Source organism: Artibeus jamaicensis, unplaced genomic scaffold (genome assembly GCF_021234435.1).
Source record: "Artibeus jamaicensis isolate MK-2021 breed Jamaican fruit bat unplaced genomic scaffold, CSHL_Jam_final contig_1016, whole genome shotgun sequence".
NCBI classification, from domain to species: Eukaryota; Metazoa; Chordata; class Mammalia; order Chiroptera; family Phyllostomidae; genus Artibeus; species Artibeus jamaicensis.
In genome coordinates, this window is record NW_026521195.1 from 5896651 (window position 1) to 5924510 (window position 27860).

Consider the following 27860-nt stretch of genomic DNA (forward strand, 5'->3'; position numbering starts at 1 on the left):
TGCTCTGGGCCTTTCAGATAAACAGAATCCTGCAAGACATGGTCTTCTGTGGCTGCTTCTCCCCTCTGCAGGATGCTGGTTATGCCATCCTCATTGTAGCCTGTGCCAGGAGTCCACTGCTCCGTATGCCAAGCAAGATTCTGTTGTGTATGTGAACTGAGTCCATTCTGTCCATGCAGTCATTAGTTAGTGGACATTCAGGATGGCTTTTTGCCACCTCTGGGCTGTTTCGAATACTGCTGCTCTGACCGTTCCTGTCCAAGATCTTGTGCAGACTGAGGTCGGTGTTCAGGTCCCTGGGGGAAGAACCCAGGAACAGAAGTGTTGGCTCACCTGGCACCTCTGTGTTGACCCTTTTGGGGAGCTGCCAGGCTGTTTAACAAAGTGGTGGCTGCCCTTCTTCTCATCCCCCCCACACACAGCAGAGTGTGAGGGCTCCAGTGTGTCCACAGCCTCCTCAACAGGTGTTATTAGCTGTCATTCCAATGATAGCATCTCAATGTCGGTGCAACGTTGTATCTTATCATGGTTTCGGGTTACATTTCTTCAACAGCTGAGCATCTTTTCACGTGCTTACTGGCCATGTGTATATCCTCTTCAGAGAATGTGTTCAGATGCTTTATTGAAATAGCTGCTACAACTCGGTGAAGCCATCTGGGCCTGAGCTTCTCTTTGTGGAAACTTCTGATAACTAACTTAATCTCTTGTTATGTGTCTGTTCAGAGTGTCTATTTATTCTTGAGTCAGTTTCAGCAGTTTGTCTTTCTAGGAATGTTTCCATTTCATCTAAGTCGTTGAATTTGCTGTCACAGCGATATCGATAGTATAATCTCATAGTTGTTGGTTTTTTTTTTAATTTCTGTAAGGTCAAAAGTAACATGGGGATATAGTTTTAAGTTCCTACTTCTAAAGCACAATGTGTTTGAAGTCTTATGCCTTATTGTAAGGAAGTTCTATGACCATACCTCTTTTAATATAAAAGTAATAGTGACATTATTTACCACCGAGTAAAAGCAAAGAACCAGAGAGAGTTCTGTGTATTTATCCTGTTTGCTCACTAACCTACCTCCGTGCAAGGGCAGCCCCATTCGACAGGAGCAGCGTGACAGAAGGAAATCCCAGAGAGGGTTTCCCGCCCCTTCCTCGGACGGCCAATCTGTCCCCGACTACGCAGAGGTCCTGCGTGGAGTTACCAGGGTTCCACAATAAAGCCACAAACCCAAGACGTGGGAGCAGGGAGTTAACACGTTTCACTGTGCACACCAGTCGATGCACAGAACTTTGCCGTCCTCTCCTAACGGGGGAGGGAAGTGTGTGTGCGTGTGTGAGTATGCGCGTGTGCGCACGTGTGTGTCCCCTGCTGTGGACAGCAGGGCCAGGCCCCCCGTGACTGTTAGTCTCCTTCAGCCCTGAAACACCCCCAGCAGAAACCGAGCAGCCACGGTGAAGTCCATTTCCCCCGGGTGAACACCAGAGAAGAATATTTTCAAAAGGGCAGTATCTCAGATTATTGACTTTAAAGCGAGTCCTGTTTCTTTCAACATCAACAACTGAGATCCCCAACATTCAGCTGTGTGCTGCTATAGAAAATAAAACAAAACCTCAGAATTTAACTCTATTTTTAAAATGAACAGGTGATCTTTCGCATGTGCAGGAAACAAACTGGCGTTCTCACAAACCCACAATGGAAATGCTATTTTAATGTTTTAATGGCTACATTACCTGTAACATTTCCCCCAGACCCGTAAATTAATGACTTGAATTAATGATCAGTGAATCACTCAGCTTCAGTTCTGAGTAAAGATGATCCTCATGAACTCATGTGTTAAATTCATCCTAATAAAAAATATTCCATTTCCCCTCTTTGTTTTTCTTAGAAAAAATGTTCTTAAAAGCCACCTGCTACATAGTGGTTCGCACGTTTGGACCGGACATCATAAAACTGTGAGTACGTTGGCACAGGAACTGACTCTGTTGGTGGGACTTGGGGGGCAGAGAACCGGGAGGAGGCCTGCTCTGTCTGCCTCCCCCCAGGGGGTACTTCCGGAATGAGGAGTTGACTGGAGCTCTCCGGGTCTCGTCAACAGCGAAAAATTCAAACCAGGCTCCAGCCCCTCCTCCCTCTGGGCCAAGGCTCCCCTGGACTTGCCATATGGCCGTCTGGCTCAGTTTCTCTCCGAGAGCCTTTCAGGAGTAACTCCACCAACTCCAGCGAACAACTGGGTCCCCTTGGCTGGACACGGGCCTCCAATCCTGTCCCCTGAGCTCCCCAACGTGCCCTGGCCCCTCCCTTCTTTCCCCGCTGGGTGCTCAGGTCACAGTCGTCCCTTTGGTCCTCTCACCCTCTGGTTTCCTGACCCTCTTCACCTCCCGGGCCCCCGCCCTGCCTCTGTACCCCACACCTGCACTGTTCCCATTACCAGTCGGCCCCCTTTTGTTCTTGTAGCTTTTTTCTTTTTCACTAAGGGGCACTGGATCACCTAAATCATATTCCAAGTCTCTTTTAATGCAAAACCAATCATGGTTCTCTCCACCATGAAAGGCCTCACCCCTCTGCAGAATCCCTACCCCCTGATAAGCCTATTTATCAAGGGCCCCTGAGGACACTTCCAGGTGCATCCCTGCCAGCTCCATAGCACATCCCAATCCAAACTGCTTGTCATTCCCTCTCCCCTTGGCAGCCCCCCAGACTGCCACACACACAAATACACACCCCAGAAGGTTTCTGCCTCAGGATCTTGGCATGGATGCCCCCTCTGCTTGGCACTGTCTACCCCAGACAAACCCTGCTGCCTTGCACCTCAGCTCCAGGGTCACTCCCTCTGGAAGCTTTCCTGACCCTCCCCAGGCTAAAGTACTTATAGAAACCCCACCATCACTGCCACCAACACACATGCACACTCACTCGCAGCACCCTGTGCAAACCCCCAGCACCGCATTTACTATCTCTGTTTATAACTGAATTCTTCATTTACTTTTCTGTGTCACCAACCAGATTGAAAGCCATCTGAGGGCTAGGTAGGACTACATTTTATTCCTCTTTGAATTTCTAGGTACTTAGCAAAATACTAAATATTTGGGAGGAGAGAGAGGGAAGGTAAGGGCTTCGTACAATACTTGAGCATAGAAGGTCTTCAATAAATATTTATATAGTAAATTAATTATTAAAAAACCACAAAGTTATCACTACAGGTGAGCTATGAGTAGACTGTTTCGAAGAGAATTACTCAAACATGTTTTTTTTTAAAAAACACCTTTGAGCCTATTCAGTGAATCTGTTTACATACCCAGCATGAGCCAGCTACTCTGGGGGAAATGTCAGCTTGGCCAGAGAGGGTCCGCTGGGACCCAGAGAGGTAAATGGAAAACAGTCACAGAGGCCAAAGAGGGCAGTACCGAACAGTCACAGAGGCCAGATGTCCAAAAGGGGGTGCCCGAGAGTGGCTGCAAAGCATTCTGGGAGTAAAAGGGAAATGGCCTGTGTTCATTCAGAAACCCTCCAATCTCCGCAGCTGGCTGGAGAATGAGAGTGTGAGGGCCAGCTAAGCATGAGGACGGGAGAGAAGACAGACCGACGCTGTACTCAGTACTGCACATGGAGACGGTCTAAGGGATGGTCCCCAAATAACTACAAGTGGACATGGGACTTTGGGAAAGAATGGGCCCAGCAAGCCACCAGCAAAGGGTCCCTCCCAAGCAGGTGGTGGGAAGGGGAGGAAACATTTTTCTTTGAGATGATTCAAAGTCATGAGATGACAATTCTCATGAGTCTGGGGTGGGCTGCCTTGAAGAAGACGGATGTAATCAATGATCCCGCTTTGTGGTTCTGTCCACCGCTTTCCAACACCCCTATTAGTAGTTTGCTGATTGAAATTTCTCCTCTTATGTGTGCTCTTCTGGCAAGGTGTTTTAATCAATAAGAATCAGTTCTTGCCCTGACCAGTGTGGCTCAGTGGGTCAGGTATCATCCCACAAAACAGAAGTCACACGTTTGATTCCTGGTCAGTCCATGCCTGGGTTGCTGGCCCGGTCCCTGGCTGGGGTGCATACCAGAGGCAACAGGCCGATTCTTCTCTCCATCTCTTTCTCCCTCCCTCCCCCTCTTTAAAAATAATAAGTAAAATCTGTCAAAAAATCAGACACAGTTTTGGGTTGAAGTGGGTCCTGGAAATAACAGCCTCATGATTTAGTTTTACCTAAACTTTGGGCTTCCAATACTGTGTTTTCCTCACCTGAAAGCATCATTCCTCCTCATTATTCCCCACCAGTCAATTCTCAATGATTCATGGACTAATTATTCAGCAATTATATTTCTTACCCGCAGGTAAGCCACAGGTGTTCTTAGGAAGTGAGGTACCTGGGCATTCAGGTTTATCACCACAAGAAGCTGAGTCATGCAGGGAGGACCACCTCAAAGAGCATCCGATCCAAGTCAGGGACCACACGCTGGGTCTTCCTATACTTGGGCTGGACCTCCACTGTGCCACAGGTTGCCATGGCAAACCCCATCCGTCTTTGGTTCGTTGTATCACACTTCCTGGAATCTACTTATGCTTCCTGCCAAATCACAAACATTTGTATTCTGAACCTGGGAGCTCTCAGAGGTCAGGAGAAGCCTCGGCTGCTAACATTTTCAGAAGAAAAATGCAAAATGGGATTTCTAACCATTACAATACCCTCGAAAGGTAATTAATGATGTTTTAGACTGCAAAAATGCAAAGCAGTACAACCATGCCATTCACATGATAATTACAGGATTTATAGGAATGCTTAAGTCCATAGTGTGCTCTAAGGATCGAGGTCTGGAAAGGGGATGAAAGTAGAAAGTTGCAAGAGGAAAAACTTCTATCACTGGTGTGAGTGTATCTCTGCGACTATCATTTATACTAATATATAAAACCTCCTTTGAAAGTGATGTCAAAGGTCTAAATTTGCCCTGGCCAGGTGGCCCGGCTGACCGGAGCATCGTCCCGTGCACCGGAAGGTTGCAGGTGGGATCCCCGTCCGGGCAACCTGCCTACGTTGTGGGTTCTATCCCTGATTGGGGTGCATTCGGGAAGCAACCGATTGATGTTTCTCTCTCTCTCCTTTCCTTTTCCTCTAAAATCAATAAACATATCCTCTGGTGAGGATCTGAAAAATAAAAATAAAACAAAAAGGTCTAAATTTGATAGCTCTCAGGTGTGAAAAGCTGTTCCTCTGTCTGCTAACTTAACCCCGACCTAGATCCCTTCTTTTGGTTTATGATCATCATCATTGACTTCATTCCACTGTACTCTTAATTAAAGTTGCTAATTAGCTCCATCAAATGTGTAGAAGTCTGCCCCTCCCCACATGCCTCACTCCTGCATACCTCTGTCTTTGTAAAGGCAGCAAATTAAATCATGACCCTTTGGGTCCTGTTTGCCGCTCTGGGACAAAGACAATGACATTGGGTGGGAACGGTTATTATGTGTTTGGAGATTTCGTAAGGATTTCACAAATGGTGTGTAGCTTCGGCTTTCTGTCCCAAGCTTGGCCAAGAGCACACGGGCCGCACTGTATCTTATACATTCTCGAATGATCTTTCCTGGGTTTAGGAGGCTTCGCGTGTTCAATTCTGTCCAAAGGAGTACTTCTTTTACTCTCTGACAGTGAAGCTCTAGTCTTAGAGGACCCTGGGAGGGACACCAGGTGCCCAATCCCCTCTCTCATTCCTCAGCTCAGAGGATGCCAGCCTCACTCTCTGACCGAAGGGCCTCATTTCCACTCCCGTATTCAAGTTCACTTACTTGACAGTGTGCTCTCTTTGGGGAGGGAGGGAAGAGAGCAGGTTTTGGGCACCGTCTGCTAGGTTGGCTCTGGTGGTCCTGGACTGCCACAGACTGGATATTGACTATAGATATAAATAAAGGAAGAATAAATACACAAATAAGAAAGCAAGGTTAAACAGAACACATTTATTCACCACCCTCCCAAGTCCACTGAATACTGGACCCCTGTAAGACAGAAGCCATCGGTTAAACAAATGGACCCTTCAGTGGAGGACAGATGTGTGAAAACAGCCACCCTCTCCCGACTCAGGGGCTCTTGATAGACATCAGTCTGGTAACGGGCCTTTTATCTGACACTCAGTCTGTTCCACAGCTTGGAAGACGGGTCCTCTTTATGCTGTAAGTCCCTTTCTCTCCACCTGCCAGGAAGGAATCCTGGGGCCAAGCAGATGACCCAGCGGACAAGCTCTCTCTTCCCCTCTTACTTCGGGTGCTCACAAAATGCTGAGAAGCCATCTTGTTGGTCACACTGTTGGTCTCGCTCAGCTGGGGTGAAATTTGGGAGTCTGTGCTCCCAGCCTATGTTCCGCATGGCAGTGACCATCAGAATATTTGAAGGTCTCCGAGGTGGCCCCTCTTTCTCTGGTGGCCTTTGATAGGGTATGTTTTCATCAACATGAGGCAGTCCTTTCTGCAGAAAGTTTCATGACACAAATTCTCACGGTCCCTCCCGGAACATTCTGGTTGGTAGTTCAAAGATCAGAGTGTTAAAGATTTTAAATGACATGTTGATGTGCGGAGACCATTAAAACAACTCCTTACTCACTAAAGTGAAACCAGAGTGCCATGCCTTTTTGTTGCCATCTTGGTTTTCTCTTACCTTTCCAAAGCTCATTCGTTATTCTGCACATCCAGGAAGTAAACAGGGCGGGGGTGGAGTTGGGGAGCAGCTCCTGTGACTGACAGCTGGGTCCAAGTCCCAGGGAGCCGGCTGGCCTGTAGTTCTCAGGGGTGGCCCCATGTATGGGCTGTGACTGCCACCAGTCAAAACAAAACAAATAAAAAATAACAACAGAAACAACATGGCCTTGCTTGTGAAGAAGAAGGAGGAATAGGAGGCGGAGGGTCAGGGGGAGAAGAAAATGGTAGTGACTGCAAGAGTGGTAGACATGGTCACTGTGAAAGTGGGGAGGGGTGGACTCATTATACGGGAACCACAGCACATTGTGGAACTCACGGGCCAGAGACTATCCAGGCCTTGGACAGAGATGAGAAACAGGACTGGGAGGCCACCAGCAACACAGGGCCCCCTGCTCCCCAGGCTTCCCATCTGCACACACTGGGCTCTCTCTCCTGAATCATCCCTACAGACTGGCTTTCTAAATGCTCAGGCCACGTGGCGGGGAATGACCTTACCGTCTCCAGTCACCACGCTCCTCCCATTATTCTGGAAAGAGCCCAGAATGAAGTCACACTTATTCATACCAGCTGCAAATTTCCGGAAAAGAGTCTGAATGAATAGTAGTCTAATGAAGTCCAGTCAACTGGCAGGGAGTTAGGAAATATAAACACAGTTGCTAGTCACCCACCCCTGTGAATGAAGGGGGACCATTACCTGATCATATGAGCTGGGAAAAAGCCCAAAATTATCTTCTAGAATCTATAACTGTCCTTGCAATTACTCTTTGTTTGTGTTGTTTTGGTGTGGTTTGAGTTGGGTCTGAATGAATAATTTACTTGGAAAATCACTACAAGTCCACACTTTCCTGTTTCTTCATCTGAAGCAGCACATTATACTCATTCTTCTTGGTAAGAAGAGGTGTCAGTTAGAAAATGGATATGGAAGGTTTCTTTTAGCCCCTTCAAACCTAAACATAAACCAGAATGTTTGGAGAATACAATTCTTACACCATCCCCAGGGGAAAAAGCCAACTCAATTATATTTTCTTCCCTAAGGTAAAGAAATACTTACTTTAAAGGGAAAAGATGATTTGGATTATGCCTAAGAAGATAATTTTAAGAGTTTAAGGCTATATCATAAATGATTTTCTGCTATAAGGCCCAGTAGACTTTAGAGTATTTTTCCCATGAAATCACACGCCTGTCCATTTTCCTTTCCCGGTTTTATTTGTGGTTCCTACTGAAAAGACTCCCCTGCCCCTGTAGGAAGCTGACACAACCCTGGCCGTTTGAGCCCCCTCCCTGCCCCCAAGATCTTATTCTAAATGTAGGTGAGAGCAAGGTAGCAGGAAATCGTTAGAATCCAGCATCTGCAGAACTGAACTCAGAGGCTATGGTGCAATGAGTGAGGGTATTAGAATCCATCCTTGGACGTACCTGTCTTTGAAATAGCTTCTATTTTTCTAATGCCTCCGAGATCTTAATAGCTTTTGTTTTGCCCCATTTCCCTCCAGGCTTGATGCTGATATGAATGCTGATGTGGTGTGCCACACCCTGAAGTTTTGTCAACAGGAGCCTGGACAAGCCCTGTGTCACCTCTACCCCCTTCCCAAGGTGAGTGGGTTTTCACTCAGAAAGTCAGATGATGGTGACATGCAAGCTCTTTGGAAATGTTGTAAAGGGGCACTCTGCTTCACTCAGCGATTCGGGGACAGAAAGAGGCAGGATGACATTTTCAATTACACCGGGGAAATAATATTCCCAGTTTCCACCCAGATCCCTCCCCCCCCCCCCCCCCCGCACTGCCAAAGGATGCCTTTCCTGTTGAACTACTGTGCTGGGCTGGCAATTGGTAAGAAATCTGATCAGCCAAGGAAAGAAGAGGTTTAAATCCTTCTACTGATTAAAAATCAAAACAAGTCACTTTTTTTTAAATAATGAAGCATTTTAGACATTTATTAAGATTATGAATCCGGAGCAAAGATGCCATCAGTCATATCATATGAATATTTACCAAATTAAATGCACTTTATTTTTTATTTTATTTTTTTTATTAAATTTTATTTAGTTACTTTTCAAGTACATTTTTTTTCTCTTCCCCCCCCCGCCCGGTCTCCCCCCTCCCTCCCATTCCCCCCCCCAGTCCTCATCTCTGTGTCTTTCATACTTGTTCCTCAAAATCCCTCCCCCTTTTTCCCCTTAAGTTCCCTTCCCTCTCCCCTCTGGTCGCTGCCCACTTGTTCTCTATTTCAGCGTCTTTATTTTTATTCTGTTTGCTTGTTTGTTTTATTCTTTAGCTTCCTGTCAAAGGTGAGATCATATGGTATTTGTCCTTCAATGCCTGGCCTATTTCACTCAGCATAAAACAAGTCACTTTTATACGGTGACTAACTCACCCCAGTTTGCCCAGGACTTTCTTGGTACAAGCACATCCTGGGGACACGTGGGCGGTTGGTCCCCCTAGTCTAAGCTCTATTGTTCTTTCCCAGAATAGGAGTATAATAAAATACCTAAAATCCCTCCCTCAAAATTAATTATGGGAAGTAGGTGAGCTAAAACACTTCAAATGTTTACCACAATGCTTGCCACATTTAAAAGAAGTGTTGATAAAAATGATGACTCATGTGAGTATCATCAATATCATTGTTATTCAGACAGCTGCTCAGAATACCCTGTGTGCATTACACCGTGTTGGACAGTTTTTAATTGGAACACAGGCAGCAGGAAGCTGCAGGAATGCAGGCAGGATGCCCTTTCCATGCTCCTAATAACCGCAGCACGGTAAACCCAGTTAGGCCTCGCAATACAAATTTTCAGAAGCTTCCTGTAAAAAAAGAAATTGCAGAATAAAATTCTCTACCTCCTTTCCCAGATCCTAGTTTTTCTGCACATACACAACAGGTGTCTGTTCTGTTTGCAGTTTCCTTTGTAGTCTCACTGAAATGAAGTCTGTTTAGCACTTTGGGGCCTACCCAACACACAGGATTCTGCTGACTGACTGTAGTAAGCAGCAGAGAGAAACGTCCAAGGGCCTGGGTGGCTGTTCCATTTCCCCTGATTTCACCTGAGAAACTGTGGGCTCCTCTGGTTTCTAGAAGAGATAATTAATTACAATTTTTAAAAAACATACTTTGTGTTCACCTAGCACTGAAGACTGCATAGTGATGTTCACTATCTGAGAAAAGGGCAAAGGCCATTCGTCTGCACAAAGGCAAGGGGCGGGTGTCTGAGATTTCCTTACAGAACACCGTGTCTTATAAACGTCACACTTGCCACAGCACAGAGTCCCAAATGTTCACTCTAAAAAACGTATCTTTATATTCTGTCGAGTTCATGCTCAAAATATCCTTTTCGTGGCACACTAATTACACCTACAAAGCAGGTGTGAACTAGCAGGTAGAATCACCTGCCTACTAAAGGTGGGTAAAGATACAGATGAAAATAATTTCCCCCGCCGAAAGCCTTCTTCATGACCCTCCCTGTCCAGCCCCGCCATGTAGCCACTGCCCTGTGATCTACCACCACCCATGAGCACATTTATGCACAGTTCCGTTCTTGAACTTCACATAAATGGAATCACACACACCTCCGTTGTGTCTGGCTTCCCTTGTCTGTGAGACTCACCAAGTTTTTTGTGTAATGGTATCGTTGCAGGAAGTAGTCACAAAACATATCTCCCTCTCTCTCTCTCCTTCTCTTTGGAGGTTTGAACTATATATTTAAATTTACCCTTTTTTATCCAATGTGTTGGGGTGCCATTGGTTAATAAGATCACATAGGTTTCGTTTCCATGACACATGGCCTGCATATCACCTTCAGTGCCCGCCACCCAAAGTCAAACCATCTTTTGATGCAACTCCTGCTATAAGATCCCAGTTAGTCCAACCCAATCCTCTGTTGCCCTGTTCCCAGTACATTTCCCACACTGACGCCAGCAACGCCTTTCTAGAAGACAAAGATGACCCTGTCACCCCGCCCCCATGCAATGTCTCCCTTATCCTTCAGCTGGGCTGACTCCTCATCCTCTAGGTCTCGGCACACAGGTCCCTTCTGCAGGGAAGCCATCCCTGACCCCTTCCTCTCACCCCTCTTGCTGACGCACCAGCAGCCCCCTTCAGTGAACCCACCTTGTTTTAAGTGACAGAGTGGGAGTGCCCGTCTGTCTATTCCTCCCACTGGGCTCTAACCTCCCAGGGGACAGGCTCTGTCCTGTGCACCACTGTACCCCCGATGCCTGGGGCAGGCCCTCCCACATAACACAGAAGTGTTTGTCACATAGATAAATGAAGAACCACTGGCTTCTCATTTGCATCACTGATGGAAATTCAGATGCTCCTTACTTCATGGCTACGCTAATTTTCCCAGTGAATACCTCTAATCAGATTATTCCCCCAGCTGTGATCTCCACATTGCCTACACGGTTAAGCAGACATTTTCAAAGTTAGCACTTTAAGATTCTCGAAAAGCCTTCCTGGACTTCCACTAGTAACCTCGGGGGCTCCACACTGTAGCCAAAAAAAGAGATGGACTCCCGCCTGAGCCCACCTCAACCTTCCCACCTCCGCACCTTTGTTCTCCGTCACTCTTTAAACCCAGAAGTCCCTTCAACACCAGGCTCCTTCCACCTCCTGTCGCTATCTCCTTCTCTGTAAAATAATTCCTAGTTTCTGTCACAAAATATCAACCCTCCTCTCAACCATCCTCATAAGATGACCTTTTGAGTCTGCACTGTGCCGGTGCTGTTCTAAATGTTTCACATAGTCATCACTTGATCCCGTGAAGTAGACATTGTTGTCCCATGTTACGGGTGAGGAAAGTGAGGACCAGGGTGTGAGACATGAGTCTACACAGACTTTCTAACCAGGATGCAGGCCTGTGGGGCGGCAGTTCTGCATCTGGCCTGCCTTTGGCGCCTCCTCCTTGCCAGGCGCACACCTGGTACTCAGATCCCATCCCAGGCACAGACGTGCCATGCACAGTCTCTGCGACAGTGCCCTGGGGTGTGTTTATTGTCCAGACGAGGACATCGAGATGAGGAGAAGTCACAGGGTTTGCCCAGGGTGCCCAGCTAGTAAGTGGGGACAGGGGACCCAGCCCCAGCTCTGTCATTAAGCCCAAGTTCTTACCTCACTTCACTGATACTCCCAGGCTGTTGTTACTTTGAATCAAACTGCCACTGCTGCTGGACCAGCTAATTCCTCACAATTAGGACAGACCCAGCAGTGAGAGCTACAGGGGTCAGGCCCCAGGGGGGCTGGACATGAGAGGGGGTACCGCATTTCGGGGCCACGGTGACCCAGCTATTCATTATCTACATATCAGTCAAAAACCTCAGGCCCACTTCTTGCCCATCCTTTAACTGTTTCCATACCTCATCCACCATGAGTTAAAAAGACAAACTCCGTCCCTGATTAAGCAAATCAAGAAAAAATCTGCGGTGTTCAGCTGACACCAGGAGGGAGGGAAAGGAGAAGGGAGAGGAAGAGAGAGGTGGGGAGGGGAGGAAAACAGACTGGACTAACTGCAACTGCATTGTAAACGACACCCAGAGGGTTTTGTGTTACCATTTGGGGGAATTTAGACCATTCCTCCTCTTATTTGCACACAACACAAGGGCTTGCCTGCTACTGGTATGTGGGGGGCGGGGAGGCGGTGCATCTGCATTAGCATGATTGAGACACCACAGCCTGTCAACTGCAAATTGAACGTGTGCCCTGTTGTTCCCTCGTGTGCACACTATCGCTGTGTAAACCTCTCTTTTGAGATGAGAGTGTCACCGTGCATGAACCCGATTGGACCAGGAGGAGCCTGGAGCCCCTCGGCTTTATGCGGCTCCCTCCCAGGTCTAACTTCCAGACCACCAGGCAGACCCTGCCGCTTTGAGCGGACCCTCTCTCCAACCACCCCTGAGTTGCAGGGACCGGCTGCATCTGCAGACATCGCAAAGGCATACTCAACACCTACTTCCCACCCACCTTGATCCCCATTAAAACAATATTACGTGCAGAATGTGTGCTCTAGTGAAGCTAGATTCTCCCTATTTTGCTGGGGCCTCCATCCTATTTAAACCACTGTGAGGGAGACCCGCCGCTTCGGGAAGGCCATCCAGGCTTCGGAGCTGTTTCTGTGTTCCTGCAGGAGCCAGAGGCCCAAACACGCTGAGTGGGCAAGAGCGCATGCGTGCGCAGGGAATTCCTGCTTCTTGGGAATCCAGGCGAACAAGAAGCTACAGTCCTGAGTTTGGGAAGGAGTTAAGTGTACACTGTTTTTATGAGGAGGTGACCCACGACAAATTCTTGTTATTCAACTCAGAAATAAACAAGCTGGCATCAGGGGCTTCAGGTCTTGATCCAGGTCTCATACGTGGGGAGTCAACCTGAACTCAACCCAGGGCTCCGAACTTGACCAGTCCAGCCCTTCGCATCAGCACCCCTATGTCTGGGGTAGATTCCGGCGCACATTCAGAGATCCCGGCTGCCTCTTATACATTGTGCCTCCACAGAACTCTTCAGAAGTCATTAGACAAGAAATTATCATAGAAACAGAAAGGCTTACATATCAGAAACCAGCACATTAAATTGCTCCCTAAAGACCTGAAGGCTTAAAACTCCAATAGAACTGAGAAAACACTGAACACTGTGCCTGGCACAGTCTATCTACTGTTTGGTCCTTTTTCGGAGCACTTCAAAAGATCATGACATGGAAGCCAAGCCATAGTTTGGCTTAAGCCTGTGTTTGGAACCTTGGAGTTGTTCCAAAACTTATTTGGGGTCATTAAACACACAGAGATCTCAAAACTCTTCAAAGGATAGCAACACTAACGCAAATGTTAAGGTATACCTGAGTTTTGATAAGTAGAAGAAATCAGATTATTCCCAAAAAGATATTTAAATGGTGTTTGCGATTTGAACATTTTTTTTGCCTGCTTTTAAGGAGTTAAAAAAAAATGATGACAACTATTTCTCTCTTGAGAATATTTTTCTTTCTCCCCTTAGCTTGAGAAAAGCTAAGGATCGCAATGAATTCAAACAGCTCTAAAAGATACTGCTTTTAACTGTATTTTTTCCATAACCACTTAGTCCCAGTATACCCCTTTCCCCCACACTCCCCACACATTGTCCATGAGTCCTTTTTCTTTGTTGCTCAACCCCTCCACTCCTAACCTCTCCCCCCCCACTAGCTGTGAGCCTGCTCTCTGAGTCCATCTCCATTTTATTAAAACATACTTTGAATTTTTAAGTTTTCATCACTGGTCTCCCAGCCCCCACTCTCAGCCTTCCTCTTCACCTCATTCATGACCCACATCAGCACTCAGCCCAGAAGTTTTCCTCTAAGAAGTTATCCGGGATGCCCCAAATTAGGCTAGGCCCTCCAGGGTTCCTCTCTTTTCATTTCACTGCACCCTCCCAGAACTTATTACAATTGCATTTGAATGAGTGCACAAAACTATAATTTTAAATTGTAATTGTAAATAATAATGAATATTAAATTTTAATTTATAAAATTATTATTTCATATTTGCCCCTTCTATTAAGGTGTGAACTCCCCAACAACAGTAATCTGGTTCTTTTATTCCTCTAACACATGCTGGTCCATTAGATTTCCCTGGAGCCCAGCACAGTTCGCTGCACTTAGTAATTGCTCAATAAAAATCTGTTGCAAGAACAGTGTGGCGTGCAGAATAATGGCCCCCAAAGAGGTGCACGTGGGAATCCCCAGCATCTGCAAACATTACCTTCCATGGCAAAGGGACCCTGTCCCCACCTGATTTTAGGCTTATTTCGGACTTCTGAACTACAGAAGTAAAAGAATAAATCCACATTGCTTAAAGCCACTACATTTGGGCTCATTTGTCACAGCAATAATATAAGACTAACACAAATTAAGTGTGTAACATTGGGCAACACTGATCTAGCAACCTGAATGCAAGTAGAATAATTTAAAAAATTAGAATATTGTGTCCCCAAACCATTGACCTAAGTCTGCCCAACTACTGAACCACACATACCATCTGCCTAACCTGATTGTTGGCCAGAAATGATGGGCTTTGAAGAGTGGGACCACACCCTGTAAAGAGAATATCCCATAGAGTCACAGGGAGAACATGTGCCTGTGCCCAGGCCCTAGGAAAAGAAGTCAAAGTGAAATGAAACAGTTGTGGCACCTTGCACACATTCCTTGAACAGCACTGGGTCTTGGGTCTCTCACGTGTAAAGTGGGATTAAGAACAGTTACTCCTTCCTCTCTAAGTTGGTAGGAAGTATAACGCATATAAAATGCCTGGAACAGGCATTAAAACAGAAGAATTTCTCAGAGATGGTGAAGTGCTCTACAGTGATGATGGTGGGAAAATCAATGAATAGTGATGCCAGGAAAAGGAGGGGGTGGGACTAGTGCTGTTTACAATAGGCATTTTTAAAGGTGCTGCCTGGAGAAAGGGGCAGGGATAGTGTGGCCCACTGTGTTGATGGTATGAGAGCTGTGCAATGCACAATTCGCCTGGGACAGAGATCTGCAACCGGCGCGCTCCCCAACACAGGTGCACTGCCCCACACGGGTGCACCACAAGAATCTTTAAAGCATGCAGTACCCAACGATTTAGTCAGGGGCACTCACCTCTTTTCCCTTAGATGCTCAAATTAAAAAATGACAACAGCCAACACAATAGCCTCCTGGTGTGAATGCCCTGTCTCGAACCATAAATATGTAGGTCATACATTAGAGTTGCAACTTACTGGTCACATCACATAATAACATTGGGTCTGATTGGTTACTTTGCGGTACCAGAAATTCTTATATACAACCATAGGCACCTGATTATTTTAAGTCACTTTGCAGCAAAAAGGATAGTTAGATACTATTATTTTTGGTAAATTATCAGAATTATACCTATTTTTGTCAGATCATCAAAAAATATATTTTGGGTGTGCTGCAGAATTTTAGTAATTAGTTTATGTATGCCATGAGATGAAAAAGGTTGAAAATCACTGGCCTGAGCAAAGGAAGAAAATGTAGCTAATGGAGACATTTAGTGGTAAAAAAAAAAAAGAGAGAGAGAGAGAAAGAAAGAAAAACAAAACCAGAATACATTTAAAAGTAGTAGCTTCTCTCTTTTACTTTTATCTTTTGTTCCTGAAGGAAGCAAGTGGCGTGAACTGAATTCACTTTTTGCACATATCTTCAAGTCATAAATGCCCATCAGAACTGAGAAATGTCAGGATGTGAAAACCATATCGGGCTTCGGTAGAGCTTATCTTATCCTGCAGATTGGAAAAGAGCCAGAGCAGTGTATAGTGGAAGCGGACATAGTAATAGACCAGCCAGTCCCACCCCAAGGCCAGACATGCCACTACTTCACAAAAGCCCACAGGCAGACAGGCTTTGCCCTGCTACCTGATAGAAACTGCACAAAGCCCTCTTTGGTCCCTTTCTCCTGCTCTTCTAGGCTGGGATTATGAAGGCACTTACTGCCGGGCGTGAGCAGTCAACACCTTACAGGTAGCTTCTTTCAAACCTTCTCCATTGGTAAATCAACTTACACCATTAAATTTAGAAGTGACGAGCATCTTATCCTTAGAAAAACCCTGGAACAGATCCAGGGTTGCTCAGTGATCTTTGCTTCACCCCCAGGCCCCTGAACATGTGCCTTGCCTTTGGCAATAAAATACACCCATCTGACGTCATTTCAATTCCCAGGAGCTCATCTTTGTGGGGATCTGGCAACGCTTTGTGGTGGCATGAACAAAAGAGACCTTCTGCCGTGCTCAGACCCACTGCTGCTATAATGGTTAGCTGAGAAGGCAGTCCCTAAAAATTGTGCACCACAGAAATGCATGACTAACAATATGATTTTTCTTTACTTCCTTCACTCCCAAGTGTAGCAAAATCCAATTCTTGAACCTCACAGAGCCTGAGAGGGCCCAGTGAGTGAACGTGTCCTGTCCAACTCACTGACGCTCCTAGACGTCAAGGGAAGTTATCCTGAGTCCTGGAGCAGACCCTGGACACTGCGGTCTTTACACGTTGGTCTGTCGTGCTCCTTCCAGACCAGTGTGTGGGCTGCTAAGCATTTGAATGTTTGGGACACACCCTTGTAAATAGCAGTCCTACCCCAAAGTGGCTCAAAATCGCAAATACACTAACATGTATGGCCGGTCCGTCCTCTGGCTGGTTCACAGGTTTCCCACACTTTTTAAACTTGAAACAACAGTTTCCCTTCCTAGTGCTCCCAGCTGCACCTCCCAGAGCAAGATTGAAAGCGGGAATTTTCGTGCCAAGGAGGGCTGAACTGAATCTGGACTGTGCCACTTACTGGCTTGGTCCCTTTGGGAGAGTTACTTAACTGCTCTGAGTCTCAGTTTGCCTCATCTATAAAACAGGGATAATAGTAACTACCACGTAACACTTTCCGCACTGTATTCTCATTACGGCATTTTAGAAATATTCTCTCCCAGGTTGTAAAGCTCTTGATGAGAAGGGGTATGTTTCATTCACAATTACATCCCTAATACAGAATGCATGGTATAATACAGATACTCAATGAGTAGTTGAGGAATACATAAATACAATGAATGATTGCACAGAGAAATGACTGACTGGGTGAATATTTCTCCTTTCATTACCAATCATATGCTTATAACTACACTTGCACCTGGGTTACATGGATTTCTGCACAGGGCACAGGTTCTTGGCACACACAGCAGTTCTCTCCCTTGACCATGTGATCCTTTGCATTGAACTTTCCACACGCCATGTGAATTACTCTTGCCCTGCTGCTGAGCCTTGGTGTAACCTTTCAAGTCACATTTTGTTGCTTGTGTTACAGTGTCAGGCTTATCTCATTGTTGAAAAACAGTGTGGCAATGGTGGGAAAGCTGCTGGAATCTAGAGACTTGAGAACCATCAGCTCTGCTTGCAGAGTGGGCCTGGTTAAATTACATAACTCTGAGCCTCAGTTTTCTCATCTGTAAAATGGGAGACATAATACTTTTCTCTTGGAATGGTTTTTAGGACCATTGAAAAATAGTATATATTTATGTAGACTATTTTAACTATTTTAATTTTTCCACCTGTCTGTTGGTGACATAACAACCCAAAATAAAAGCACTGATTGTCGTTAACACTAGCATTGTACTTTCTGTATGCACAGCACTATTCTAAGTACTCTCTTGTTCAATCTTCACACACACACAGTGTCATCACCATTCCCATTTTGCAGATGAGGAAACTGAGGCTCAGAGTGCTAAAGTAACATGTCCAATGTCTCAGAAATAGTAAATGGCAAAGCTGACATTCCAACTGCAAACACTCTGGCGTCCAAATTCACTTTAAATTAGGAAAGGACATGGAGACCACGATCTAGTGGTCAAAACATTTAAAGAGCTTCAACTGAAGACAGAAGTTTTACCCACATGAAAAGTGCCAGATTTGACAACTCTCTTCCTGTTGCGTGGACTCCCATTGGGCTAATGCTTGGCAGAGGGCAGACCCTAGCAGGGCACCCCCTTTGCCCATGACACCCATGGCAATGCGTGTGTGGCCCTGTCCCTCCATCACCCATCTGTGTCAGAGCCCAGGGCCGGTGCCGTCACCGCACTGGAAAGCGAGAGCAGTCATCACCAAGCCCCTGCCCTGTCTGCAGACTTTGGGTGGGCTCTGGTTTGGGCTGGCTCTCAAATCATTCTAGACAAAGTACTATACAGGGTCTGGCGAAAATAAGGCCCCTTCTTTATTACAAAATCATAAGCAAGTAATTCTATAACATTATATTATCGGCCTCAAGCACACCGTGTGACCTTTCTGGTGATGTGTTCAAATTAAAACTGTAAGTGATGACACCCATATGATGACCCTACCCACCACACTCAAGTGGGCACTGCTTCTGGCGGACCCTGCATTCCACGGGCCACCATGGATGGATGCTTCCATGGTCTCTGGTGATCAAGCAAAGGGTCGGCCTTTCCTCTTTCAGACTGCCAGGGCCTGCTGCCACGTTGTCCTTGGAATTTCCCATGTTCTTAAACAGAGAAATCCAGTTTATATATCCGTGGCTCTTTGAACTACAAGCCCGCAGGCTGAGAGCTTACATCTCTATGAGCCTCCGTGATCGCTCCCCTGGCAACCATGCACCAGTGTTAAACAGACTCTGAAGGGGGCTTGATGCTGGGAGAAGGAAGCACTACAACCAAAGGGAGGAAGGAACGAGAGGCTGAGAAAGTGTGACCATCACAAGCTGTGGGATGGAGCGAGCATTCCCAGCACCAAGGCCCTCATGGCTGAGGCAGGGGGAGCTGCTGGTGTCATTAACACCATTTCAGCTTCCAGCCAGAAGGGTTTCTAAGCAGCTCACAGTCTCTCCCAATCCCAAACCTTCTCCTCAATGGTTGATTACAGGTGTGCACTCTAGCAGGGGTGTCCAATGGGCAGCCTGAGGGCCGAGTGGAGCCCAGGGTGGCTGTGAATGTGGCCCAACACAAAACCATAAATTTGCTTAAAACGTGGTGAAATTATTGGTGATTATGTGTCACAATGCATTTAATGTGTGGCTCAAGACAACTCTTCTTCCAGTGTGGCGCAGAGATGCCAAAAGGTCGGACACCCCTGCGAGTCTAAAGGTTTCATTTTAAAGAAGATGAAAGAGCGGCCTTCATACTTTAGAAATGATGGCTTAGACTCCAGGTTGCCAACAGCGAAAGGTCACCAAAGAATGATAATTATATTCATTTCCACTTGCTGGCCATTTGCCCCCTTTCCTGCCATTAAGACAAACGAACTAATGAGCTTTCCCAAATGTCTTTGAGTCCTCACTTCTCTTTTTATTCTGGGGAATAAAGATCAGCCCTTTGCCTAGACCTCTTCTTTCCATTGGTATCCGCTTGAGCTGGGGGAGAAGGTGGGGCTCTGGTTGAGTCAGGTCCAGACGAAGCTGCCCTCAGCGTTTCACCCAGGGCCACGGAAGCGTCAGTCCGACTCCACACGAAGGACATTAGGCGCGGCCCTTGGCACTTTACTTGTTTGCTTGTCTCTTTCCCTCACTAACCATGGATCTCCCCAGAGAACTGAGCTGAATTAAAATCAAGCCAGTTCTCTCTCAAGGGGAGCCAAATGCCCTCTCTGCTTCACCTCACTTCTGTTTGCTGTGCGGGCTCCTGGTCCATCTCCTTGCCCAGCGGAAACTCTGGGGGAAGCAGATGTGTGTGGACCCCCAAACTGCCAGCATCCTCACCACATCCCTGCACTGGAAACACATCGTTTTCTACTTCAGTAAAAACAGGACAACATGTATTGTGTTTGTTTTTTGGGTTTTTGTTTTATTTGAAAGCATTGATTGCTGAATGTGTACGTATTCTTGAAAATTTAGAAAACATAGAAAAGACCCAAAAGGAAAATTATCACCCACAATTATCATAGCATATTTCTGTGCAGGATTTCTTTGGGGTCTATAAAATTGGGTAGCCTGTTGCCCTTGCTTGATGTAATATCATAACTGTTTTCTCTCACTTTTTATTTCTATATTTACTGAGCACCTACTATGTAGCAGGGACTGTACGAGGCCCCACAGATCTTGATTCCAGCTGTCGAATGCACAGGGGTACCCCCAGGCAGAGAAGCAGGGGCCCCACCGTCCAGTTTCCATATTGTTCAGAATGAGAATGACCTTTAGGCGGACAAGGACGGCCAGAAAGAACTCCTGAACGGCAGTGTGCCCCTGGGTCTGATGTCATGGTGATCCTGCCAGAGACGTTGGCTTTTCACAACAGGAGAATTTCTGGGACATGTTGGAATTTCCAGAAAAAGCCAGAACTGCATCCAGTAGGGTCAGTCTTTTGATGGGGCTGTTCCCTAAGCAGTTTTTCTGCTTAAGACGTCTTTCTGAAAAGTGAGGACTACCAGGAGCTGGTCTGGTCCTGCTGCCAGCCAATCAGAATGCATGCTGGGCGTGGTCTGCAGGTGCCCACAGGCTGTACCATGACCTTGGTGACCCATCACAAAGATATCTGGGAAGTCCTCCGGAGAGGCTGGGTGACCTGGGCTGTGACGGGAACCCGGGAGCCCTCAGGACACACAGCAGTGTTTCAGAGCTTCAGGAAACACACACTGTAGGGATCCTGGCAACAGGCCCACCTGCAAAGCGGCTTCTTTTTCCAAGTTGCTAACATGTGCGCGTAGGTGCCAGAGACCTGCTGCCTCTGCCCGGAGAGCCGTGGTGTGCCGCCCTTCGAACCTGGGCTGCAGGTGTGTGAATTGGAGCAGACCGCAGGGAGAGGGTTTCAGAGGCAGCCGCCATGTGCTCCTAAAGCCCCTCCTGGAAAGTGTAGCCCAACCCTGAGCCATTCCTCCTCCACTCCTATTCATGCAGCATGGCTGAGGTCTGCAGACAGCAGGCTCCAGAGTGAGGGGAGGCCTCTCCTGGGTAAAGAACCACATTAGAGTCAAGTGAGGACTTGGGTCTCGAACACCCATCAGCACCAAGGGCCAGCCAGCTTCTCCCAAGAGGCCTCTCCTGCTGAGCAGCCAGCTCCGAAGTCCCATTCCAGGATCCTTTTTCTTTTTCCTGCCTCAAGGCAGCGACAAAGTTCTCCAGTGACCTAGAGTCAGAACTATGATGCTCTCCCAGAACCCCAGCTTCCCTGCTGACTGGGGCGAAGTTTTCCAATCACTGAGAAGTACAGATTAGTAGTTACAAAGTACTCACGAGGGTGGCCAAGTACAGCACAGGGCAGGTAGTCAGTAATATTGCAATAACAGTGCACAGTGCCAGGTGGGTGCTGGAAACTTCAGGAGGACACTTTGTAAGTCGTATGATTGTCTAACCGCTGCACTGTGCACCCAAAACCAATACAAAATAATACTGAATGTCAACTGTAATTGAAGAAGATTTTTTAAAAAACATACCCATGATTGAGCAGGGGATAATCGGGGCAGGCCCGGGGCCAGGGGCATCACACAAACAACGGCCTGTGACCCTCATGGCCCCTGATGAAGTGGATGGCTGTAACCCCCACCTTACACAGGACAAAGGCAGGGCTTTTTATCCTGCTAAGGAGCAGAGCAGAACCTGCTGAAGAATGCACAGCTAGTGAAGAGCAGAGCTGGGGTTGGACCCCATCCCCCACGCTCCATTAGTGCTGTCCAAAGGGCAGACCCAGGAGGGGTGAGGCAGGGCCAGGATGTGGAGTGGGGTGTTGGGGGGCAAAAAACGCTGGGAGGCAGTGCTGGGGGCAAATACTCTCCATCCCTTACCACTCCCTAGCCAGTTATTTTTCTCCGAACCTTCCTACAAATACACAAATATGGAATTCCATAACAACAGTTATGGGGAGTAATTAGCTAACTTTGTACTTGCAGCAGCATAAACCTATATGTGCTCAGGTGCTCTAGAAATGGTCAGAAGAAGGGGCTGTCAAACCAGGAGAAGGGGAGGGAAGGAGGGATGGAGTGGGACTTGGCCAACCATTGCCCAACACTGCAGCCCAGGTGGGCCGGACGCCTCCCACCCTGGGTCCTCCAGACGCAAGGACAAGCTGGTGCCTGGGCAGTCAGCGAAGCCTCACTCACAGGGAGGCAGAGATTCAGACTGAGCACCCGCTGGACGCCAGCTCTGAGACTGGCAGCAGCCGGTTACTTAGCTTTTCTGCATCTCCTTTTCCTCGTGCGTGAAAGGTCAGATCTCTCTGAGCTGTCATGAAGAATAAACAAGGCAGTGTTTGCAAAGTACTTAGTGTGACACCTGGCACAGAGGGAGTCCCTTCCTAAAGGTTGTTATTAACACGAAATTGCCTCCATGAGAATTGTCTTATCATAAAGTAATGGAATCATTTCTTTGTCCCAAACTCACAGACTCGAAAAATCCTAACCTTGAAAAAGACGCAGAAAGAGAAGACAAGACACACGCAGTAATGCTGTCTGACTTTGTTTTTATAGGAAACCTGGAAATCTTCCCTAGAGAAGGCAAGGCAGATGGCCAAGAAGTCTCCAATTCTGGTAAGCCTGCAGCAGGCGGAAGGCCAGCCACTGCCCAGGCATGGCCACCTGGACCTGGCCCACACTCTGCAAAGGCCAGGGTTGCTCTGGGTCCCACATGGGCATTGGGCTGGAAGTAGGGATGCGAGCTCCTTCCCCTCCCCTTCTCTTCTCTCTACAGCAACATTTCCCAACCTTGGCACCACTGACGTTCTGGGCTGGATAGTCCTTTGTTGTGCGCACAGTCCTGTGCATGGTAGGATGTTCAGCAGCACCCCTGTCCTCCACCCACTAGATGACAGCATCTCTGTCCAGCCCTCTCCAGGTGTGACAACCAAAACTGTACCCTGACCTTCCCAAGTGTCCTCTGATCCCCCATGGAGACCTGCGTTCTCTCTCCAGTAGACAGTTTTGGAGAAGGCTGTGTATCCTCCCATTTCTCTGCTTTCTAAATATGTGACCTTAGACTGAGCCTGTTTTCCCATCAGTACCATGGGGACAGTAACAGTGTCCCTGTCTGCAAGCATGGATGTGAGGACTAATAGAGCTGATGTGTCTGAAGTACATGGTATCATTCATGCCTGGGACTTATCAATCACTCTATAGATACTAGTCCAATCATCACATAGTTATTCCTCTCCCTAATGTGTCCTCTTTGTAATAATACTTTGATTCGACAGAGAGAACGGTTAGTTCAAATCAGTTATCATGGAGTCAAGCATTTGACTTAGGCCCTGGTTACAAATCAGCCCCAACTGAAGAGGAAGCAAGAGAGTAGACCTTTAAAAAGGGTGTGTCCCTCGATGCTAGAGCCCTGAGTCAGGCTGTGGTCCTCAAGGAGATAAGGAAATTAGAAGGCAGGGCCCAGTCGTTGGCTTCTTCCTGCTGGCTGACTCATCACTCACCTCACACACTGCTGTGAAGGTTGGATTGGCTTGGCATCGTGAAAATAAAGGGAAGGAACACCCCTTCATGCTCAGCTTGCTGGATCTGGCAGATACATATAGAGGATGCCCTATTAAACTCGAATTTCAAATAAATGCTAAATAATTCTGTAGCATAAGTATGTCCAGTGCAATATCTTATCAGGCAATAATACTCGTGGCAGGGAGCAGTGAGGGGGAGCGGGTGGGAGGTGGAAGGAGGTGTTTGGGTTTTGAAATACAAGGCGGATGCATGTTTCATGACAATATGCAGGTACTTCTACACAATCTATTAATCCATCACCATGTCTGCATTGCTGATCATTATTTAATTCAGTGAATAATTGAAGTCCAACTAGAGCTAGTTTAGCTCATCTGCTCAAGTCATTGAACAAGAAATTGAAACACCACTTGAAACCCTTGACCATCACTTCAGAATTCTAGGCGGAATGGAAGAATATAACACAACCCTTCCTTTCTTCTTCTCTCCAGGCATCTAAACACTTGTTCTCAGGGCATTGTTTTCTTCACTTGGCACAAACCGCCTTGGCATTAACTCAAAGGCTAATTAGGATTTTACAGTTTTCTATTTCTGTCACCAGAATTGCAAGCATAATTCACAGGGTAGGATTCCAATAATTTTCTGCATGAAGCAAAAAAAAAATTCTACTGAACAATCCAACAATAATACACTTCTCAAAAAAGAAAAAAACCTTCCCATTTATTTTCCCTCCAGACTAAAGCTCTCAAGGAAAAAAATAATCAGAAAATGCAAATAAGCATTTCAGGAAAATGGCTCAGAGGGTATTGGCAGCAGTGAATTCCCCGGGACTGCTGAGAGCCGCAGACCTAGCATGCAGAGAGAAGCACACAGTAGGCCACCTGTCGGGTCAGCACAGCTGGCGGACTGTGAGAACCCAGACTGGGGAGAAGCTCTGCCCTGTCTACTCCTGCAGGGACTTCTATGCTCCCAAGAAGGTTCGCACCTGCCGAAGACCCCAGAGCCTCTTCAGGGTGACTTCCCTTGGACGTGGCAGAACCCTGGCCTCTAAGGGTTTAGAGGAACTGAGTCATGGAATCCCTTTACTTAAGGCTCACAAAAATTCCTACAAGGCAGAGAGCATGCCTTCGCTGTCAACCCCGTGGTACAGATGAGAGAACCGAGGATCAGACAGGTTAAGTAACTGGCTCATTCCACCTAATGCGTGAGTGAGAAGCCCACGGTTTAAATCCGGGTTGAGCTACTTCCGAGTGCGCACCCTTCCTTCCCACCACAGCCACGGCCCTCTCCCAGACCTCCTCAGCACTGAATTCCAGGCCACACCTCTCACATCGCAGGCTCTGGAGGCACCACAACCGTGCAGTGCGCAACCAGGGGTGCTGCACAAGATGGCCCTGAGCTGAAACCTACCTACTCGATAGAATCTTCGGGAAACCCTTACCAGAACCGTCCTACCCACGGCCCATAGGCCGCACCAGCCCAGGGTGCCTATGAATGCAGCCTAACACAAAATCGTACATTTACTCAAAACATGGTGAATTTTTTGTGATGACATGTCGCACTGTATTTAATGTGTGACCCAAAACAACTCTTCTTCCGGTGTGGCCCAGAGACGCCAAAAGTTTAGACACATTTGCTTAAACATTGCTGCTGTTCAAATGCCACCCGAGACCAAGTAAATCCAAGTAAAGTGACACAGGACAAGACTTGAAAAGCTCCTCACCACGCAGATACCAGGTCAGGCTGGCTGTCTACAGAGAGCAGGCACTCTCCCCCTAGACCTTCCATCCACCCCCTTCACTGCTGTTCCCTTTCTTCGACCCCCGCTTGTTGTCCCACGTTTATTAAACCAAGGCCTTCAGACTAAAGTACAGAAGCAGCTCAGACATTCCAGTGCCCCTGGCTTTGACCTCTGGGTCTCAGAATGTGTCCACATTTCCAAACTGTCAGCAATATGGGGGCGTATTTCATGTTGGCGTTCGTTCGTTTTACAGTGTGTCTACAGTCCCCAACTCAACCAGTTGCCAGGTCTCAGTATTCCACCTTCTAATCAGCCCTCCTTTTCACCGCCGTGCCCCTCCTGCCTTACTTCGGTGGTTCCCAACCAGCAGCAATCCGGTCCTCTCCCGGGGACGTTTGGCAACGTTGGGAGACTTTTCTGGGCTGCTGGCACCTAGTGGCTACACACCAGATATGCCGCTACCAGCCTGCAGTGCACAAGACAGCCCATCACTAAGACTTACTTAGCCCCCAATGGCAAAAAATGCTGAGGTTAGAAACCCTGGGATCAGGCCTCAAGGTCTGCAGCTGCCAACAGGCCTGGAGACCCTGAGGTTAACACAGGTCCCTGTCATCTGTGGGTGGGAGTCGTTGGTGTCTCTCCCTTCATTGATAAATGGTGATTCGGGACACAGTCTGCTCTGTTGTGTTTTTCTTTCCTCTGAGGGAAGCAGCATGGAAATCACTATCTTTCTAGAGGCACTACTGAGTAAAAGGCCAGGCTTTTCACGTATCAGGGAGCTGGAGAGGCTTAGGAAACTACAGCCCCTCTGCTCTCCACGCACAAGGAGCTTCATCTGCACTGTCTTCTGCCCCCACCGGGGGGATCCCATCCTCTCTGCTTCTTCCCATTCATCTAACAGGAGGGAATGATTTTACTTGATATGCCCTTCATTTTCGAGTCCTTTTTTCCAAGCACTGGAGTATAGTGAGGAAGAGGAATTTGGTTGTCTGAGTAGATCAGCCCAAAGTGGGCCAGGCCCTTGGGGAAGGGCAGGGGAAGGCAGACAGGGGAAGGCGGGGATGCTGGCTGGGTGGAGAGGAAGGGGCTGCCCTCCAGAGGAGGAATGAGCCTGAACACAGGCTCGGGTGTGGACCCAGGGTGCAGCGTGGGGCCAGGAACAAGAGGTAAATCTAGTTGAGTAGAATGGCCCGGGTTCTGGTGAAAGGGGAATTCAGAAACCCCAACTCTGGGGCCAACAGGAAAGGAAGGGGCTCTAGAAATTGGGGAGCCATTCCTTGAGCTAAACAACCCTTTTTCATTATTTTTTCCCTCCAGAAGTATTCCAGAAGCAGTTCAGACATTTGCTCACTCCCATTTTTGGCCAAGATCTGTCAGGAGATTAAATCGTACGTATTCGACCTCTACCCTTCTGACTCCTGCCCGGGGTGGCAGCTCTGGCTGCCCCTGTTTTCTAAGGACTAAAACCGCCTTCGAATGCACAAGGCATCTTCCTGAAAGGGAAAGTGCTTCCTGCTCATGACTCAGAGGACAAATGAGCTCCAAACAAATTCTTTTACAAATATACCCAACACCAGTATCTTTGCACCTCGAGACCCGCCTTCTCCGCAAGGTGGGGATAGAGGCCACCGCTGAAGCCATGTCTCCCACCCACCAAGGACCCGAGAGACCTGCCACCCAGGTGCATTGGGCCACACGTGTTCTTCGGGGGCATCCACGTTCTTGGCTCCTGGTGATGCTGCCTCCTGAGCTGGCTTTGAAAACGAGCCACTTCATGTCTTTGAGTGTCCATTTCCCCATACGTTTACTTAATGCTCACAAAAATTCCTACAAAGCAGAGAGCATGCCTTCACTGTCAACCCCGTGGTAAATTCCCCATGGTAAATTTAAGGTACATGATAAATTAGGGCTACCCCTCAGAATCACTTGGAAGTGATTTTAATGCAGGCTGCTTGGCCTGGGAACTAGTGGGGACATGCTGCAATTCTCCAGGCTGTGGTGGCCTCTGTCCCAGGCCCCAGCCCCCACCCCCCAATAGAGCTCACATTCTCTCCAGGGGCCAGACGGTGGGAGCTGCAGGTCCAGATGAAGCTCCCCAAACCATGCTCTGTAGCTGTAGGGCGGTCCCTGGGAGCACACCATCCGCCCCGGTGCCTGTGGCTTTCCTCCTTGCTCTTCGGGAGGCAGGTTCTGTCAAGTGAGCCGATTTTAGTCCGGCCTCGTTCTCACTCTGACGGCCTGCAGGTGAGAGCGGCCAAAGGTGGGGCAGACTACGAGGCTGTGTTAGTCCCCTAGGGTCGCTGCAATAAAATACACAACCCAGCTGGCTTAGAACAACAGAAGTGTGTTCTCTCCCAGTTCTGGGGGCTGCAGGTCTGCCAGTAAGGTGTCTGCAGGGCCCCTCTGAGATACCCCTGAGGCTCTGGGTCGGATCTTTCCCTGCCCCCTCGCTTCTTGTGGTGGCCGTCAATCCTTAGTGTCCCTGGCTGCATCCCTTCAGCCTCAGCCTCTAACTTCATATGGCCATCTTCCCTTCTACAAGGACACCAGGCATACTGGATTAGAGCCCACTCTAATGA

General features: G+C 47.6%; 1 protein-coding gene across 3 annotated transcripts in view; it reads left to right on the forward strand.

The window, feature by feature from the left end:
* AOAH (acyloxyacyl hydrolase) overlaps positions 1-27860 on the forward strand; it is a 131079-nt gene that overhangs the window by 24549 nt on the left and 78670 nt on the right. For all 3 annotated transcript variants that reach the window (XM_053661628.1, XM_037126482.2, XM_053661630.1), the window contains 4 exons: positions 1878-1944; positions 8168-8267; positions 22578-22637; positions 26599-26669. In XM_053661628.1, coding sequence (XP_053517603.1) covers positions 1878-1944; positions 8168-8267; positions 22578-22637; positions 26599-26669 — 298 coding nt within the window. The remainder of the gene's footprint in view (positions 1-1877; positions 1945-8167; positions 8268-22577; positions 22638-26598; positions 26670-27860) is intronic.